The sequence below is a fragment of the Festucalex cinctus genome, chromosome 9 (genome assembly GCF_051991245.1).
Source record: "Festucalex cinctus isolate MCC-2025b chromosome 9, RoL_Fcin_1.0, whole genome shotgun sequence".
Taxonomy (NCBI): Eukaryota; Metazoa; Chordata; class Actinopteri; order Syngnathiformes; family Syngnathidae; genus Festucalex; species Festucalex cinctus.
Window position 1 is genome coordinate 5,659,723 of NC_135419.1, and position 20,501 is coordinate 5,680,223.

Sequence of the window (20,501 nt, forward strand, 5' to 3'; positions counted from 1 at the left end):
AGTATTGTTATTCTGTTGCAGTATTGTTTTAATCTATTATTTTCTGATTTATTATTATTATTATTATTATTGTTATTATTTTTTGGACATTGGAGCAAGTACTTACATGTGAGACACTTGACTCACAGCAGTAACCTCAATTACAAGAAATCTACCTTTTCAGCTCAGGTTCACTTCATACAAATTCCAACTTCAACAACTATACTTACTTCATTCATCAAAAATTAGCCTTCTTTTTTCAGAGAAGGTTAAAATGCATACAGTTATAATAATCACTGTTGACTTTTTTTTATTTTTTTTATTTTTTTTTACTTTCCTGTTCACGTTGTACTTTAATGTTCACGTTGCAACATGTGCTACATGTAGGCTACAGTGGGACCACCAAAGTTGAAACAGTTTGGATTTCACTCAAAAATATTCGTCAAAAGTCAGGCCATGCAAACTTGGTTCAAATCCTTATAATACGTGACGTCTTTCGAGACGTCAACAAATCCTTTTGAGTGATGTCAGTGATGGAAAGTGTGATGATAATCAAAGAATTGCAAAGGTCCGGCTAATCTGTACAATATGAGCATTAAAATTACTACAAGGATTTTCGTTTCCAGCAGATAAAGCTATTAAACAACACTGTCAAGTTTCACACTGTGCACTTTCCTGTTTCCCTCTCTATTACATTATTATTTCAGTATTTTAGGGGTCTTTAAAAGTGTACGTACTCAATACAGCGATGCCTTGAGATACGAATTTAATTCATTCCATGTCCACACTTTTAATTGTAAACGTTCGTACAGTATTTCACATCACTGATAGGAATGAAAATGCCATTGATCCTTCCAGTTTATGCGAAAAAAAAAACAATTCTTGTATACTACTCTATAATATTGTACCCCATATATACATACAGTACAAAATACAAAGTAAAGAATTGATTTTTTATTTTTTTAATTTTTTGCTTCAAATCAATGGACATTGTGCTGCACCTTTGGGTACAATGGCCACCTAGAAGCAATATAAAACAAACTACTGTGACAGTTCTCTGCAGGTGATAAGGAATATACCTATAAAATAAATATGGTTATGTTCAAATATATGTTGCTTATAGCAGTGATTCCCAACAAGTGTGCCATGAGAGATCAATAGATGTGCCCTGGGAAATGATCCAGTGCTACCTATTTATAGTAACCGATTAAATGGTCTTGTGACACTTATTAGTGTCCAGTGATTACTCTTTCACAATGTGAAATATGTGCCTTGACTCAATAAAAGTTGAGAAATACTGGTTTAAAAGGTAATAACACAGTGACGCTGATACTACCCATTAGCCCATCTATGCCGTTTCGCATTGTGTGTTGTTTTGAATACATGTGTAATCCTTTGTTTCATGTTTAGTTTGACAGGTGGGTGAGGGTGGAAATAATCAACTTGAAGCCTTTTTTTTTTTTTTTTGAATTGATCACTATTTGCCAACATTCTGCTTGTTGTGGAGTTCAAAAACTCGTAAGTTGGGTCATTCATATCTCAAGGCACACTGTATTAGTTATACACTATTTAGGGCCCGAGGTTCCTATTGTTTTTGCATGAGTTATTTATTTCTTATTTGTTTAATGTTTAACTTTTCTTACATTTGTGACAGATAGCAGTGTTAAATTGTTACTTGTGTTAATGACGGTTTTGGCCTGATTTTCAACCAGCTACACAGTTGAGGTTCTCTGGAGGTTCCACTGTGCCTACCAATATTGTCATGTTAGATGAAAGTAAGGAAGAAAAGTGAGGGAACGGAATGAAATGAAGAATGATGAATAATTTTGGTTTCTTGCTCGGGACCTATTGTGAGTCATTTATTGTCTCGGGCTCATGGTCCACATCTGTGACTGCTTCACTTACTCAATCAATGTCAAACTAAAATGGTTTGCCACAGCTGTTACCCATTGTATGTGTTTAATGTTTCACTCTGAACACCACTGTTACTTTAATTTAAATTAGACATTTTTGTTGCCCATTTCTGAAAATCATTCGCAAAAAAATGTCCTTATCTGTGGGTGCTTTAGACGCTATGCAGGTCAGGTGCATTCATCATAGCTGGCTGCACATAGAAGGACAAGCTCATTGTTAAACTTGTCCTGCAAATGAATCATTGAAGCCCAACTAAGCTTTCAGTCTTTTTGTACATAATCACTTGTGTAGTCAATATTTTGAGATAGCTTTCATTGAACTGTTCACATTCACTATAGTCCCAGAGAACAAATGTCACTCTCGCCTCATTTGACTCATGGGACGTAGTAAAATAAAAATTAAAAAAAAAAAAAAAAAAAAAGAGAGAGAGAGAGAGAACTAGTTGCTGTTGAAAGCTTTTGTTGTTCTCTTAAAATGTGCCATTTTTTTTTTTTCTAATCTACTGACCTCAATCTTTTGCCAACTGTTGTACTGTTTGTGAACTATACCACCAATCTGTCAAGCAGGAGCTTAAAGTCTACAATCATGTTATTTGTGAAACTGAGCCATGATTTTGCAAAAAAATCTACACAATAACACCTCATTCACGCTGCCATGGTGTGATTCCAGCGACAATACTCTGCCAGAGGCACAATCACTAGTTACATTTTTGGTGAATGTAATCCCCCCCCCCCCCACCCCCCACCCACCCCTATACTGAAGCAACCATGTTCAACATACCTTGTAGGCTGTGTTATTGATTATTATTTGTGTAATGACTGTAACTGTTATAATTTCACAGCCTTTCACTGTATTGGTGCGCTTTTCTCTGTGCCCTCTGTCGTTACTTGTTGACACAAGCGTGGCTGTGTAATAACCTCCGGACAGGTTGCTATAGTAAACCATGATTGCCTCTCTCTTGACAGCTGTTTGCTTATTTCCTCGCTTTGCAGGCAACTTTTTATATGACCATAGAGCCAGTCAGCTAAATGTTACTAAAACTGAAATTAATTCATCAAGCTGCTAGAAAATCCGTTTTGTTTTGTTTTTTTGTCATGTTAATCTTTGTTCAAAGGCATTTTTTTTTCTATTAAAACATTAAAGACCTAAAATGAACAGAATGTTGTCATTGTTTTTTCTTCCTGAGTTGCTCGACTGCGCTACATATCTTGAGGTACTTCAGACAAGTATTCACGTTGGGGAGATTAACCCCAGACCCCCTTTTGAGCGCACAAAGACATACTGTGTCAGTTGGAACGTGAAATACAATACACCACTGTGAAAGGCCCCAAATGTGCCCTCAAACATGTGACATACTGTACTTGCCGTCGCCACAGCAACATGGCTCAGCTCAGTGAGGCATCCGGTCCTCAGTGATGCTCACTCGTTATGCATCAATGAATCAAGATCTAATTAGGTGTTTATAGATTGTACAATGTATGAAGTCATTTATTAAACATCAGGCCATGCGTCAAGTTGAAATGCTGGCACAAAATCTCTTAAATTAAACCCTGCTGCTAATTTATAGATGTTCAGGTTGGGTTATGATAAATTTACATTGTATCTGTATACAATATTGTATATATGTAGAGACTGCACAGCTATTGCACAGTAGTGGTTGTCAAACACTGCATGTAACGCCGCACGTTTCCAATAGAGGGCGTCCTCCACCCTTCTATCGTTAACCGCCACAATCAAAGTAAGGACTCAAAACTGTTAGGTTTCACTCTGGTAATATTTTAAAATTGATTAATTCATTGTAAAATGGAAATCTTAAAGCCAACCTCAAAAACACAATTATATATTTTCTTCTTTTATATAGGCTACAGTCAGTACTGTACATCCAACAAAACAGCAACAATATAAACATGTAAGATATTTCCATGTGCAGTATTAAAGTAATATATATAAGACTTAATCCACATGCCACACTAAAAACAGTAGGACAAATGGTCCAATTAGTTATCGTTTCAATACCACGTAGCATACTACTACAGGAAGTATTGTAAGGAAGCCACAAGGTTGTGAGAGCGGAAAGTGAAAGGGGGGAAAAATCACTCTGTTGCACTGTAACAGTAATGTGCAAGAGTTCTGAACATACAAATGTGTTCATTTTGGGAAATCTTTACCCCATGTCCCATGAGGTGAAGAACTTCTATTTTGTTGCAAAGTTTTTTTTTGTTTGTTTGTTTTTTTCTTACTGCAATTTATTAAATTACATTGCCAATTTCCATTGGACACAAAAAAAGAAAACCCAAGCCAAGTCCTAGATTAAAAAAAAAAGAAACAAAAAAGAACCTAATTCTAATGCTTGGTTTTGACGGTCAGTGTGAAAGGTATTCATTCATGTGTTGTAGTTTGTAATGATGAAAATGACGTGGGGAAAAACCCTCCTGACAAAACTGAGCAATGTCTTTAATAGTGTGAACTTGGTGTTTTTATTACTGTATTGCAATTTTTTTTAGATTATAATTATCTTGTTGACTGAGCATTTAAATGACTAAAAAAACAACAACAATGCTTCCCTTTTGGTTCCATTACTGTAGTACTTGGGAAAATAAACAGCAACAATATAATTGTTTCACTGTAAGACAGAAGGGGACTCAGGGTGCGATAGTGGTTAGTAGGTCTGCCTCACAGTTCTGATGTTAAGACACCAATTCCTGGCTGCTCTTTGGTTTATCAGGATGAATTGCAGTTTTGGACGAATTATTATTAATTTTTTTTTCCATAATGGGGACGTTAATTGTCATTTGTATTGTTAGCCCTAGTCTAATCAATGTGTCTTAACTGTCGAGTTAAATTTATGCTGCCCATTGTTGATATGAAATCGTGACTGACAGTTGTATGTGAACTCGTTTTGTCCTTGTTAGTTCCAAGGAAGATTAAGTTGTGGTTTGTGTCCAGCACAGACCAACCAGCAGCCAGACAATCAGCATGAGGTAATGACCTCTGCATGACTCCCATCAAGGCTCCATCATTGGTTTTGCTACCAGCTGCTCCGTCTCTTGCTGACATTACGCCACACCGCTATTGTTTTCCGAGCCCTATCAGCTAAGCATGACGTGCTGCTGCCAATGTCTCTCCAAATGGACGTCCTGTCCACTGCTGCTCTCCCTTGGAAACTTCCTCAGCTGATAAGAAGGTGATAAAGACAATTTGGACCAACAAACAAGCTGATCATGTTTTCATGTTACCTTGTCACACATTCTTTAGACAAGCCTTCATACTGCTTGTTGTCGCGGAACAATGTGGGAGCTCAGTTGCTCGTTGTGTGCCCCAGGACGGCCTGCTGGAGCAGGATAAGCCGAAATAACAGTTAAGGAGCACTGAGGACAGTGAAGTGAAGCCAGAGCACAGATAATGTAAGAACCAGGGTTATAATAATTTTGGAATTTTCATCTTAGTTTTTATTTCGTTTTGAGTTGTTGTTTTTTTTTTTTTTTTTTATAGTTAATTTTAATTATTTTCAGGATGGTTTTGTTAGTTTTGATTGGTTTTAGTTATTTAATAAATGCTTAGTTTTAGTTTAGAGTAATTTTAGTTAAAAAAAAAACAAACGTGTATTACTTACTACTTTAAAAAAAAAAAAAAAAAAAAAAACACGGGAGCGACGTAATCTGAAGGTGCTTTTCTATTGGCTGCTGCTAGATTACGTCATTTTTGTGTCACACTTTCAAACGTCCTTCTTCCGGTTAATATAAAAATAAATATACTTAATTAAAATCACATTTAAAATCATCCCCAAAGGCTCATGCATTTAATTACCAAAGACTAAAACGAAGGACATTTTTGCTTTAATTATAGTTAATTTTGTAAATATAAAATGTAGTTTGTTAGTTTTCGTTTTTTTTTTTTAAAGCATTTTCGTTTTTTTATTTCGTAAATGAAATAGTTTTTTTAATTTTAGTTTTTTTTTGTTTTTTGTTTTTTTGTTAGTTTTAGTTAACTAAAATAACCTTGGTAAGAACAAACCTGGGAGAACGTTCCTAGCATGGGTGTATTTAAAATAAATAAGTATCCACTCAATATGGTACAATAATGATCAGTACAAGATTCATTATGTATATGAAATTTTACCAAAGCAGAAATATACACCCATTCATACTTTTCAAGTCCATACTTTTCCAACAATATAAAACAACCATTCTAACAGTATACAGTCATCACTATGTGTGAAATATTTACACAAGCTTACATTCTGAAGATGTCGGCATGTCCAAGGCACTTAATTCTCTTTTCATTACCACATGACTTTTCAAACAGGAAGAACAGATCCAATAACCATATAGTTTAAGCGCAGAGTTAATGAGCAACTTGGTGTCACTGCTTGCTAGATGTCCTGCTGTGTGTCGCAGCCCAGCACCTCCAGGCGCAGAGCGATGTCGTTGATCCAGCCACGGGGGTGTATGCGCAAGAAACGGCCGAACAGAGCCGGCTCAAAAACAGTGAGGGCCTCCTCGTCTGGGTCGCTGTTACCTGTGAAGATCTGAAGAGGAACAGGAAGTTTGCTAACTGGTAACTTGACGGTCTGATGAGACCCAAATAAAGGCAAATATGGCAAAAATCCATCTTTTACAAACATAATTAATCAACTGTATACCAGTACCATTTCCCTGTGCGAGTTCTTCTCCAACACGCTGATCCACGAGAATCCATTGAGACTGACAGTCACCGAGAATTCTGTGATCATCATCTCTTTCGTGAAAGACCTCGCCCCCTGGGTGATGACACCTGTGATGCGCTTGACTGAGTTCAGGTCCACTTGAAGCCACTCGTGAGGGTTGTTGTCCTGGCAAGGGTATATAAGGAGTTAATAATAATAAGGAATGAATGAATTAATTAATTGAATGGTTGCTTGGAATGTTTGCTTGTCTACAGGAGAAAATGGATTAACTTCACCCAGAAGTGTGTTTAACCAAGCAGATTTTCATTTTAATGAAACTTAGTGTAGCCTACTTGTTTATTGTGATGGCACAACACTAAATCTCAAATCTTAGGTCAGTCGGAGCAGGAATTTGGGACTTAGGGCTCATTTATTTTTGGAGAATTTTGACATTTTTAACCAAAAAAGTGGCGTAGTTCAGGAACTACTAGATCCATCTTAATAAAACAGGTATTGTTGGAACGTGAAGTCAACATCTACAATCATTTAGAAGATTGGTGCATATTTTAGAAACTTGACCTTTTGACCTAGAAATTTACCTTGTGGATCACATGACCTTAATAAAAATTTACGTGAAATATCTTTCACAACATAAAAACAAAGTCTCTGAGATGTATTTTTGTTTGTTTAGCAGCGGTAAGGACTGGGACTTGACCTTTTGTCCAATAATTTGACCTTGAAATTGACCTGGAGGATTACATGACCTGAATACATTTTTCCACGGCATGTAATCTCTCATTCCACTGTTCTCTAAAACATGACGTTTCAGATATGTCATTTTTTGTTTATCAGCAATAAGGAGCCAAAGTAGGCCTATTAATATATTTGTTAAATGTTGAATGTTTATTGAATATCCCATTTAAAGTGTGAGGGTGTGGATACTCCATATTGCTGCTAAAGAAAAATATCTTATACCTTTATGTGAGGTGAGAATTCAGGTAAAATTTTATTAAGGTCATGTGATCAGCAAGGTTAATTTCTAGTCAAAAAGTCAAGTTGCTAAAATATAAACCAATCTTCTAAATGATTCTAGATGTTGATTTGGAATTTTTATTAAATTCCCTTTCCAACAATACCTGTTTTGTGAAGATGGACCAAGTAGTTCCTGTTATATAAGGGTACAAAGGACCGAAAATGTCCAAATTCAGCAGGCCATACTCCCAACCCACTCCCTCCCATTGACCTAAAATTTGAGATTCAGTGTCGTGCCCACACTATCAAGAAGCACACCAATCAAAATTAAATTAAAATCAACATCTGCACTAAAGAGGAGAAGTGGTGGTGGATTTAACAACAATCTGAAGAACACTGGCAACAACTGACAAGCTACCAATCTGTGGTTTGTAATAGTTGGCCAGCAGTGCTCGAGTTCTCGCCAAAGATCACAAACTTGGCATGTGACCTTTATTAACAAGTGCAGTACAAGTCACGGCACAGTGTCGCATTGTGTGATGATGATAAGAGGGCGAGGGCATGGGCGGATGTTATTCAACACAAAATAACATACGCAGAGATGTTTTCAACTTGTGATATGCCTCGGACATGGTTAGAAGATGGGTAACTTACAGATTTGAGTGCTAATCTTTGTTTAATAATAAAAAGTTAACAGTAAACAGACACAGTGGCAAAACCACATGGAAAACATAACAAGCTGTGATGTTATTCTAAAATGAATCTTTTCCCATATTGTCCATTCACATGTGAACAGGTATAATACAAAGGTGTGTGTACCTTGGGCCTCCAGGCATTGGTCCTGCCCCCCCGATGGAGGCGGGCGAGGGTGGGGCTCCAGTTACGCAGCAATGAGGAGTGATGTGAGGAGGCGGTAATGTTATGAATCAGTCCGCTCCTGAGGCCAAGTGGATGTGAGCAACCTGCACGCACGCACACACACATTGTCACATTGTCACATGCACTTGCAATACTATCATCCATCCATCCATCCATCCATCCATCCATCCATCCATCCGAGATTGCAAAGTTGATGCTCACTGTTGAGATCGCAGCCCAACAGCTCCAGTCGCAGCGCAGGCCTCCGCACAAAGCTATCCGGGTGAATCCTGATGTAGCGAGCCACAAACGGAGTGGAGAACTGGTTGTGCTTCACTTTGGAGCTGTCCGCGTTTCCGTGAAATTTCTAAAATGGAATCACAAAAATGGTTCAATTTCAGGAAGAAGTTTGACTGATTTTTTGATTTGACAAGGTGCTTGTTTGGAAAGCAGATATACAGAAACAAATACTATAATTTATGACGATAAAAGAAGCTACATTAACTCATTTGCTCCCAAAAACGTATAAATACGTTCTATTTTAAATGTTTTAAGTGTCCCAAGACATTTTTTCTCTGAAAATGTTTGGGAGTGAATGAGTTCATGTCAGCCTTATTTCTGGAAAATAAAAATAGATGGAAGAAAATCAAATAGGTGGCAATGATGACACACGTTGGGCTGACTCGTGTAGTTCCCTTGGTAGGTGATCCACATTTCCTGGTCCAGGCTGTAGGAAACGGCAAATAACGAAACATAGTTCTCCCTTAGGCCTGCCCGCACTCCCTGCGTCTCAATGCCATGCAGCAACATCGGCTTCAGCAGGTCCACCTGATCAGTCATAATTAATAAAGGGAATGTTATGCACAATGACATCACTGAACGTTCAGATCAGGTCGTGCTCCAGTCACATGATATAGCCAATACATAATATAAACGCATGGGGAATAGCTGCATGCTCAACCTGTATCCAGGAGAATTTGGTTGTACCCATCCAAGCATTGATATAACCGGACTGATGCAACCTCGCCAGTTGGGGCTCCCAACTATCTGGACACACATATGTGCAAACATTTGATGCTAACTATACACTTGTGCTAATGTGTTGTTTATCTAATGTATGGCCCAAAGTAAATGTTTTACCTGCGTGATCTGAAGCAGTGATCTGCGAATCCTGGATGGTTCCGGATTCCATTCCCAGAGGTAAAGCACATTCTACATTAAGACAATAAAAATCATGCAATATGATCAGATTTTTTTTTTTTTTTAATTACACATAGGCACAGACACTCATCATCCAAAATATTAGGTATTGTAAATAGTTCATCTAATGGCATCCGTTATGAGTAAGTTTTGAGTCAAAACCAATTATAGCTCGAATATTTTTGGCAAAGTTGAAAAAGCAAGACGTGCTTCTACCACCAACAAATCAACTATGGTTTGAAAGCTCTCACCTGGATCATAGACCAACAGTTTAGCTCTCATTCCAGCTAGCTGGTAGTCACCGACAGTGCACTCAACCAGCCATGTGCCAACTGTGGAGGGGATCATCTCCACGGTGCCGAATACACCTACAGTGAACACATACATACACATCCTCTTAGAAAGGTAGAACAGAAACAAACACAATAATATCAGTAAGTAAAAACATTTAGCATCACGGTAATTTAGTCCACACTATTTTCGTAGGCAGGCGTCCGTGTGCTTGGCATAAAAACAGATGCTGTGAGTGATCTGTGAGTCTGTCCGTGCGTATTTACCAGGGTAAAGGTTGTAGATGCCCATGCGGTGCTCCTCCTCATTGCGCAGGGTGAAAGGCAAACCATGGAAGTGCACAGCGTGGTACTCTCCATCACTCCCCACATTTAACAGGTGCCACCTGACTCGCTGGTGCTGTGCCACCAACAGACCAGGAAGTGTCTCTGCCACATAGCCGTTGATTGCTATGGAGAGAAGATATTCAAGTACTGTTAAAGCTAAATGTAAACGATTGGAGTTAGTACTTATACAATAACAGCTCTTCTCACCTGCAAACCTATTGCTGATGTGGTACCAGGGGTCATCCGGGTTGACCTGGCAAGGAGGGACACAATGCTTCTTAAGGTTTTCCTCCAGATACCAGCTTTTGGTCTCGTCAAATGTGTGGAAGAGAAGACTGAAATCCTGGATTATTGGTCCGGTTACTGAGTTCTTATCCTGCGGCAGAGTCCCAGCCTTACAAACGAGCAGTGGGCCAATCAGACCTGAGTGAAGGTCCCTCTCCTGGCACATAAACACACAAATAAATGCAAATTGGACAATTTACCACAATCGAATCCTCTTGTTACGGTAATATGGTATCCCGTGCTATCTAAAAATAGAAATCGTGTCATTTTCACCACCGTCATTAAAAAAAAAAAAACTGCAACGCAAAAGGATCTAATATGATATTCGTGACGATGTTACCCCGGTGTAATGAGACGGTAAAACTACGTATTCACTGCCACTATATGGGGATCTATCCTCTGAAATTTTCAAATCGTGACCATAACAATCAAATGGACCATATTTTTGCAGACCTTGTCCACAGTGGAGTAGTATGCTCCAGCCTTGCAGCCAAATTCCGCGTCGGTGGGACCTTGCTTCTTTGTGATCCTCCAGTTGTACGTGCGAGCCTCTCCAGGTGGGACAGGCTCTCCTGGGACCCCAACTGGCAGCGATGAGGAATAGCTTTGTGCAATGCCACCCGCCCGAATACGATCATAAACTCCCTGAAGGTGAAATGAGTACGGCCTGGATGCCTTGTTCTTGAATATGACCTTGAGTAGGACAGAGGATGTGAATAAAGGTCGCCATTACCAAACATGATACTTCAATTGATTTATGTTTACTATATCACACTTACTGTAAGGAGCTCATTAACTTCTGCTTTGATGACAGGTCCCATGATTCCCAGGTGTTCGTGAACCTCTCCTCTGTAGGCGGGCTCCAGAAAGTCTTTGTCAAGGTAGGCTTTAAACACCACCTTCTTGTATTCTGGCAGGAACTTCCTCATTCCACGATGCTTTTCTCTGGAGGAAAGGAAGTACACTGGTTCATTCTAACATTACTATTCCAATTTAAAAAAAAATCCTTTAATTCAGGAGAATGCTTTAGTTTCAAATAGTGATGGGCAAATGAAGCTTCATGAAGCTTCATGGAGCACTTGCATTATTTTTTACTCCTCTAGACTAGATGGTGCTCTCGGTTTAAAGATAACGGCTAGTGCAATGGAAATTAAATTTCATCTTTAAACCAAGAGTGCTATCTAGAGGAGTTTAGAAAAGTGCTGCATGAAGCTTCATCTAAAATCGCCTAACAGTGTGGCAGAACTAAATGTAACTTAGGGACTAAGGCAAAACAGTAAAAGAATTTTTTTTTTTACTGAAAGAATAGTTAATTGGCAACATAATGAGAAAGTGCATAGTTATACATCATACACTAGTATGATGGAGTCGGGGGGGGGGGGGGGGGGGGGGGATCATTGATCCTATGATTTTACCATATACTCTAATAGTGATGGGAAAATGAAGCTTCATGAAGCACTTTTATTTTTTTATTTTTACCACTCTAGCTGGTGTTTTAGGTTTAAAGATAAAGGATAGTGCAATGTAAATTGATTACATTGTCACTACATCTTTAAACTCAGAGAACCATCTACAGGAGTCAAAAAATATCACAAGTGCTTCATGAAGCTTCATTTGTCCGTCATACCATATATCAATTCATGACCTAAAAGTGGTAAAAACTATACTCAAAACATTCCACAACATGGTGGTTTTGAACTAGAGGAACCTTGTGGGGAAGGAAGGAAGTGCAATGGCTGTTTTAAAATGTGTTGATCATGCAGCTCACAGAAGGGTGATTTTAAAGGAAATATATGACTACCCACCCGGGCTGAATAAGATGAGGGGCTTTTCTGACACCATAGTCCCAGGTGATCTCCTCTGCAGCAATGTAGTAGTGGCGGTATATTGTTTTTCTGGAGCGCAAGTCAATTTTGCTGGAGCTACTGACATCAGATACGTTGTTGACCTGTGATAACAGTAACAATGTGCGATTAAGTGTTTGGTCATATAGTTTAGTGGGACACGCCACATTCGCTGAAAGGTTATATTACCTCTTGGCTGTAGTCATCATAAATCAAAGATAGGTTGATTCCTGTTGTGTTTTTTGCGGAGGAAGAATTCAAATCCACCCACAAAGAATCCACTGCGAGATCCTCAGAATCACTCTTACTGTGGCTTTCCCTGAATTGTTGATCCATTTCCAGTGAATTACTTTCAGTTAGAAGATTCTCCTTCAGGCTTGGATTTGTGTCCGGTAAGATCTCGTTGCTCTCTTCCCGCGTCACATTCATTTTAAGCGGCATCCCACTCTTTTGGGTAGGCTTCATCTCAACATCCGTGTCTGTTTCGTTTTCTTTGGTCTCTCCTCCTAACTGCCATTTGAATTCATCATCTTCGGTCTCTGCAGAGCTAAAGTCTTCATGAGTCTGGTTTCCCTTTGCCTGTCTTCTCTGTCTGCCGCTTCTTTCATGTTCCGTCTCATTCAAACCAATTACCCATTCCCCATTTCTCTCCAATTGGGTCAAGACCTCCAGTGGGATCCCTCCCTCAGGTACACGACTTGCATCTCCTCCCTCCGATGACGCTACAGGCATGCTCTTCATTTTACAAATTTGGTCTCCTTTCACAGTCCACCCAGCGTCGCCATCAGTGTCATTGTGACTGCCAGTGAAGTTCTTGCACACCCAAATCATTGTTGTATTCTGAGGTCGCCTGCTCTTTGGCAGTATGTTCACGCAGTCGGAGATATCGTCGATGTCCTCGTCTCGGTCTACCATCGTGTCTCCATAGTCACACGGACAAACGCTGTAACGAATGGTCATCCCTCGACTTTTAAGGCTGCCGTCGAAGGCACTGATCTCCCACTCACCTGTGAGAGGAGGCAGGGAGTGCTGAGTCAATATTGACAATTATTCAGTCAGAATCATCTGCTCGGAGTGGTTGAGTGTGACTACCTGGCAGGTCCATTTCCATGGTAATGGTCATGCTAGTCATGGGAAAGAGGGTGAGGACAGACTGATGCAGGCCATGATACTGAAAAAGGTTTCCGGTGAAGTAGACAGACAGGAAGTCACTCTGTGTGCCCACGTTGGCCACGTGCCAGAAGGTGACATCAGTCTGACACATCAAAAATTGGGGCCGACTGAACATGATGCCATTTATGCCTGGAAGGTGGAGATGACGTTCACACATTTTTTTTTTTTTCAGTTCTGCTTAAGCAGAGTTGAAATAAAGTGCAGAGCAAACTCACTGTAGATGACATTGGAGTTGTAGAGTTCAGGATTTGTGGTTTCGGATGAGTTCTGGTGTTTGTCAATGTTTTCATCCACATACCAACTTCTGTTTTCGTCAAAGACAGCAAACATAACGGTCCAGTCTTTATCAGGAGCCAACTGCAATGGTAGTTTGGATATTAGAAACATTGATTTCATTCAAACGTTTACATTTTTTATCTCTTGTCAGATTCAAGTTATTTCTATGACCACGCTAGGTTTTTCTTTCTTAAGCTAAAGGGTGGCAACATTGTGTATGAGGAAGAGCACATCTCACCAGGCGGCCTCTGGTGTCGATGGCTTTAGACTTGCAGATGAGCAAGGTGCCCACCAGCCCCGAGGCCAAGTCCCTCTCTGGGTTCACGGTGCTCTGATACAGCTGTGACAGACATTGGGGGTCTTCTTCCAAAGGTCCGTCATCGGTGGTTAGCTCCCAGACGTACACAAATGTCCCATTTGGAGGCACCGCCATTGAGCGCAAGTCATTGTCTGCAACTTTGACAGATGTTTGTTAGTTGGTAGATGGAGACTAACGAACGCAGAAACTGTGAATCAAACTAACAAGAGACAATAAACACTATGGCTTTTTTTGTGGACTACTGGTTCTTGATGGAGGTATTGAACCCCACCAGTTTTCTATGCACATTCACCGAACGCTTCTTTATTGAAAAATAAACTTTTTTTTTTAAATTCAAAGTTTACTGATGAACAAAATAAACAGGGAGAGCAACCCTTTCATTGAATTTAGCTCTCTTCACCTTGAACCCCCATCTGCATGCATTTTATTAGTTTTTGGTAGATAGCTAGTTGTGCTGGACTAGAATTGCTCAACATGACATTTCAAACCATGCATTTTAGGATGCAACTCAACTCAACTCAACTCAACTCAACTCAACTCAACTCAACGCACTTTAAAACAACTACTGCTGTTTTCTTAAGATGGAACCCAGGGGCAGCAGATACAATGGAAACAGCCCCAGAATTGAACCCTGTGGAACACCATACGTTCCATTATACATGGGAATTTATATTGCACATATTTGTCTGACCACTTTTTTTTTCTCGACATACAGTAACTTTACTTAAACTGACTAAATCTTAAACAGTTTATAAACTTTTTGTTATATTATGATGATGAGAATAGCATACAGTCATTATAAATAGTCTTCACACTTCTGTTAAATTTAAAAGCCATGTTTTTTGTGTAAAAGTGAGAATATGAAATTGTATTTAATCATGAATGTGACCTACTATATGACCCTTAGAACTCAAATAAAATATAAAATATTTGAAACGGGAGGACAAAAACAACTGAGCACTGTTGCAAAGTGTCTTACCATATGTGGATGTCCGCAGTGGATAGATTTTGGTGAGGTCATTAGGGTAGATATTATATGGACGACTAGCCAGGTTTTTGAAAGTAATCTGGAGGAAGAATTCAAGATGATAAATATATGAAAACAAATTGAGCAAGTTTTTTTAATACAGAAAAAAAATCCTTTCTGACCACTGATGCTTGTCTGACTTACGTGGAAGCGATCACTGACTTTTCCTTTCAGCAGCGGACCCATCAGCGTCTTCTCCGTGTTTTTCCTCCGAGTGAAAGATTTGTCTGTGTAAGCCACGTAAGCAACCTTTTTATACTTGTAGTCGTGATGAGGGGCCTCAGGTGCGTCTCTTGATTTCAGCGCACTCACGTTTGAAAGAGAAATGTTTGCATTTAGTTCAACATCCTGTTAGCCTCCGCAACTTTCCTTCCATTTGTGTGCTACCTGTCCGAGGCCGCGAGATGAGGAGCGTAGTCCCACACGACCTCCTCGGCAGCGATGTAATGTTTCCAGATTTTGGACAGCTGCCCCCTGCTGGATCTCACTTGCGCTCGTGGCCTCATGGGCTGTAAATTGATGGTGTTGAAGTAATCCTCACCATAATCATCGTAGTCGTCTTGTTTGACCTTGCGAAGGTCGGGCCCCGGGCAGTCCTCCACCTTGAACATGGCTCGCATGCCATCTGGGCACGGGACATCAGCGAAATCACTTCCAGCTCAAATGACGGCGTGACAGTCGTGTCTTACCCAGACGGTGAGCATGTATCTGGCAACTGATGAGGAATTGGCCGACATTGCCAGGCCTCATTTCTGCAGTGGCAAAGGTCATCGGGGTCAACTCCATGGTCACTTTGCGATGTTTCATCACCTGGAAACGGCGTGCGATAAAAATGAAGTCAATGTTGCAGTCTAGGGATGTTCGATACCACTTTTTTTCAGACCGATACTCAGACCCTCAGTACTCACCGATACCGATACCAACTGCCGATACCAGTAGTACATTTTAACAAATAAAAAAAAAATCACTAAAAGATATTTTTAAACAAATATATTTCCTTTAATTTTGACAACAAAAAAAACAGCACAGTCACTCTTCAATAGTCTTAATGCTCAAAATAAAACACAAAAACGCTCTGTTAGTTTAAGATTCACAATTTTGAAGTATTTCCAAACCGGGGAAGTTTTGGTAAAAAACTGCTGCAAGCTAGCGCCAGTTACACTTAACGTCTTCCCCCTCTGCCATCGGTCGCTTGTACTCGTCTGCGTCACGAGTACTCGAGTACTTGAAAAAAGGCTGGTATCGGCCCGATCTCGCCCATCCCTATTGCAATCCGGGTGAAAAGTGCAAAAAATAAATACGTCACCTTCAGAGTGTGATCTTGAAATTGGATGGAGTGTATTTCTGGGGCAGTGCCGACACCAATCATATGCCAGAAGACACGTTTTTGGCACATTGTCAAACCTGCATGAGCACACGTAAACACCGACGACGACATCAGGTGCGTCAACAACAGCAGCAACACGCCATCAACAACCACAAGTGTGCCTCTTGTCTGTGTAAGTTGCCCACCAGGCAAAGTGGAGTTGATGTAGCCATTGATGGTGTGATATTGTTTCCTGCCGCTCCGCTGAATGTTCTGTCTGCTCTTCCTGTCTCCCAGTTCGCCATACCAGCTCTTGCGCTCGTCAAACACTGCAAAGAGCAGCACGAACGCAGTATTCCTCCTCTGGTTGTCCTTAATGAATGCGTCTGGAGGGACGTACAAACAGACAAACATGATGTGAAGAATTGTGTGTTGCGTGCTTCATCCTTTGTCATTTGTGGAGTTTCTGGTTAAAAAAAAAAAACAAAACACACCTAGCAATTTAAGATAATTAATATTTGGATTTAAAAAATATTTTACGTACAGTACTGTACGCTGATTTAAATTAAAAATGGGCTATTGACATTATTTACAGATTAAATGTTGATAAGTCATGTTTACACTAATACATTCAACAGTAAAATTCATAGTCATGAATGACATGATTGGTTGTTACTTGTGAGCCCCTCAACATGTGATGTCATTTTCAGCCGACAGCAAGTGGAAAAATGTGATTTTAAAGGTGTTAATGGAATTAATGTTATCCAAAATATTAACTTTTTACTGCTGAAAATCTCAAAATTATTAAAGTGTCCCTTTAAATACATTTTAAATCTGCATCATGAATTTCTTTGAATTTGATGGAATTTCAATTACTTCCTGCAATTTTAATTTGAATTGCAATTCTGCTTCCTGTTTGCCACCTCAATTCAAAACCAAACTCAAACATTGAATTGGAAGTGGTAACTTCCATATACGTATGTTATTTAGTTGTATCATCATTCCCTATTGACAGCTGACAACAATGCACTGACTTGACTTGCAGATGAGCAGGGCACCAATAAGTCCAGAGTTGACGTCACGGACCGGGTCCACTTGGGACGAATACGAGTAGGTAAGACACTCGGGGTCATCGATTGTGGGTCCGTCGGCGGCGCTGATGTCCCACACGTACTTGTGGTACTTCCCGGGAGAGACGGCGTCGTCGTCCTTCTCCTTGCCTGCTGTGGAGTCATCATAGCCAGCTCCTGGTGAGGGGGGGAAACAAAAAAAACATTACAAAAACATAAGAAAGCGAAACAATCTTACAATCTTGCTCAAGCGTTGAGATTGCTGGAGGCGGTTTACACAACATTGCAGTTGATGATAAAGTCCATTGTGGGATGTCATCCTGTGGCAGGAAGACATGAGCTGCTTTCAGGAAATGACACATGCCGCTTGTGCTCACAGGAGGCCAGCAACCTTCTGGCTATGAGGGAATCACGCTTTAACTAACCAATGTCGGGATATTGGACATAATCTTTTGGCTCGTCCATGCAGCTAATAAGTCTGCACATACAGATGATTTCTGAGAAATGAGGCAGCGATTGAGTATGTGCTACCACTACCAATTTTTTTATTTGTGGTTCGACTTGTTTGCAACACTGCTAACTTCACTTTCTTTTATTCTTTAATACACATTGCATTACCTGTACAACTTAACTTTAGCATCTAAGTTACTTAAAGTGGAAGTCAAACCATATTTTGATTTATTTTTTTACAATAATATGTTCTATGCACCCCACTAGTCTAAATATAGTATTATGATTACTATTGTGTTAGTGGAATACCAGTTAATCAGCAAAATCTAGCCGTTTTTATACATCTTAGGGGGCGGCCATTTTGACACTTGCTATCGAGTGAAGATGACAAGATGACATCAATGTTGCTCAGGTCTCAGGTAACAGCCAATCACAGCACAGCTTCAGAAAACAGGTGAGCTGTGATTGGTCGTTGCCTGAGCCCTGAGCAACTGTGATGTCATCTTCAGTTGACAGCAAGTGGCAAAATGGCCGCGCCCCTTGAGATGGATAAAAACGGCTGGATTTTGCTTCATGAATCATATTCCACAAGTGTAATATTAATCAGAATGCCATGTTTAGACTAATGAGGTCACATCTAACATATCGTTAAGAAATGTTTAAGGTTGACTTCCGCTTTATCGAGTCCTCTGCGAGAAATGCAATACACTCTATTTTTTGTCATTTGCAATGTGATAGCTTTTGCATAAGACAAGTGATTATGAGCCAACAAAGATGATTCTGGTTGAGGAAGGACATAATGCTGCATGACGACAAGTCGCTATCAAGTTGTGCGCCACAAGTACGGCAGTTCGTCTTCATAGGACACGTGCAGATGCTTGAATGCCAGTCGAGTTCAGTACCTTCAGACTGTTTCCAGTATGTTATTCCCACTGGGCTGATACTGTAATGCTGTGACGCCAAGTTTTTGAAGTGAACGACCACCCTTTCGAGGGGCTGAGTCACGATCACTGGACCTTGAATACCTGCAAGCATCAAACACGACAAGGACACTCAGAGATCCTCCTTGAGGCTTTTCATATTTAAATAATATATGCGGGATCCCATGCACAGCAATTTTCTCTGGATTTCAGGCAACACAATGCAACATGATCCCGCATACGCACAACAAATTGAAACCTGAACTGATGAATGTATGTGGAAAAAGGTAAGACAGACAATTACAACAATTTAAAAATGAACTTTTCGATGTTTTGTCAGTAAGCTTCATTCGTTTTAATAAGAACACAGCACAACTGACATTAGGCTTCCAAGTCTGTGGGAACAGTTTGACAATGGAAATTAATGTGCAGATTTTATTTTATTTTTTAAACGAATATAATTTTCTATACCACTTAACCTGAACCAATACGAGCGCCTTAGGAGCATGGAATCATTATTGATGACTTGGACATTGGGATTGAAGGGCTCTCGACCTAAATTTCTCACACGATTGGACCGAGTCACTTATTTCATACTTGGAAAATGTCACAAAAATATACAGCATAACGATACTCATCTCAACATACACTCAAATTGACTTCATTTTGGGCCAAATAAGTGAAACTGGATCATTTTTTGTGGTACACATTCCCACCTGTGGCCTGTGGAATATATAATTTCAGCTAATTTATATGAAATTATTTTGCTCAACAATAACTTATATTTGACCTAGATGTCAGAAGGTCCAATAAAGATGTCACACAAAAGAATATGACTTCGAGCAAATTACAGGTTACACGCTACATAATTGAGCGAGAACATTACAACGAGGTCATCATTCTTACTTTTTGATATATATATTTTTTAATATAAAATGAATGCCTTACTAGAATATCCGTATTGACCTACATAAAGTAGATGTGTGCATCTTCTAGTATTTCAATATCTGCAGTTTTTTTGTTTTTTAAATCCAAGACAACACTGACCTGTCCAAGGTGGTCTTGGCTTGGGGACAGTGTACGTGGCGTCTGTGTACTCCCTGTAAACCGCCTTGATGTATTTCTGAGGGGTACCTTTGGACAACCACCTACAAGCGGAGTAAAACGGATTGTACAAAAGACAATGTTGGAGCCCAACTTTTAAGACATTATATAAACATGGGAAAAAAAAAAAAGAACAAAAATCACCTTTGATCAGACGTTGCGTCACCATCTCCCTCACTGACATAGTCCCAGCCGATTTCCACAGCAGCAATGAAATGCTCCCTCACAGTAAAGCTCGTTACCCGGCAGAGAGTGCACAGCAGCAGCAGCAGCAGCAGCAGCAGACGCAAAAGTGACGCCCCCATCGTCAATGTGCGCACCTCAGACAGACTGTGCGCTCGCTTCACTTAAATGTGAGCTAAGATGTCAAAATCAGTGGGTGGGAGGAAAGAGGAAAGGCTGGATGGATTGCGTGTTTGTGCGTGCGTGGGGGTGTCAGAGAGAGGGACGACGGAAATTATTCTCTGCTCGGTGTCACTTCCAAGTTCACCCATGTTGTCATAGCTGATGTATACAACTTTTTGTTTTATATATTTTTTAAA

General features: G+C 39.9%; 1 protein-coding gene across 2 annotated transcripts; it reads right to left on the bottom strand.

Moving 5' to 3' along the window:
- Positions 1 to 5,988: 5,988 nt before the first annotated feature.
- Positions 5,989 to 20,348, bottom strand: f8 (coagulation factor VIII, procoagulant component). Of its 2 annotated transcripts, none has more exons than XM_077532678.1 (27): positions 20,104 to 20,348; positions 19,903 to 20,003; positions 18,838 to 18,960; positions 17,450 to 17,662; positions 16,622 to 16,801; positions 16,416 to 16,513; positions 15,799 to 15,919; positions 15,497 to 15,734; positions 15,254 to 15,416; positions 15,062 to 15,149; positions 14,002 to 14,213; positions 13,703 to 13,844; positions 13,407 to 13,616; positions 12,504 to 13,321; positions 12,276 to 12,418; positions 11,250 to 11,415; positions 10,924 to 11,163; positions 10,393 to 10,627; positions 10,126 to 10,308; positions 9,820 to 9,936; positions 9,509 to 9,580; positions 9,330 to 9,415; positions 9,041 to 9,196; positions 8,591 to 8,735; positions 8,330 to 8,472; positions 6,542 to 6,724; positions 5,989 to 6,421 (listed from the first exon to the last, which is right to left on the bottom strand). In XM_077532678.1, the coding sequence occupies exons 1-27, from the start codon at positions 20,262 to 20,264 to the stop codon at positions 6,266 to 6,268; spliced, it is 4,893 nt and encodes a 1,630-aa protein (XP_077388804.1). In that variant the 5' UTR covers positions 20,265 to 20,348; the 3' UTR covers positions 5,989 to 6,265. The 2 variants fall into 2 exon arrangements, with proteins under 2 accessions (XP_077388804.1, XP_077388803.1); XM_077532677.1 differs by having other exon boundaries at positions 14,002 to 14,219.
- Positions 20,349 to 20,501: the final 153 nt, after the last annotated feature.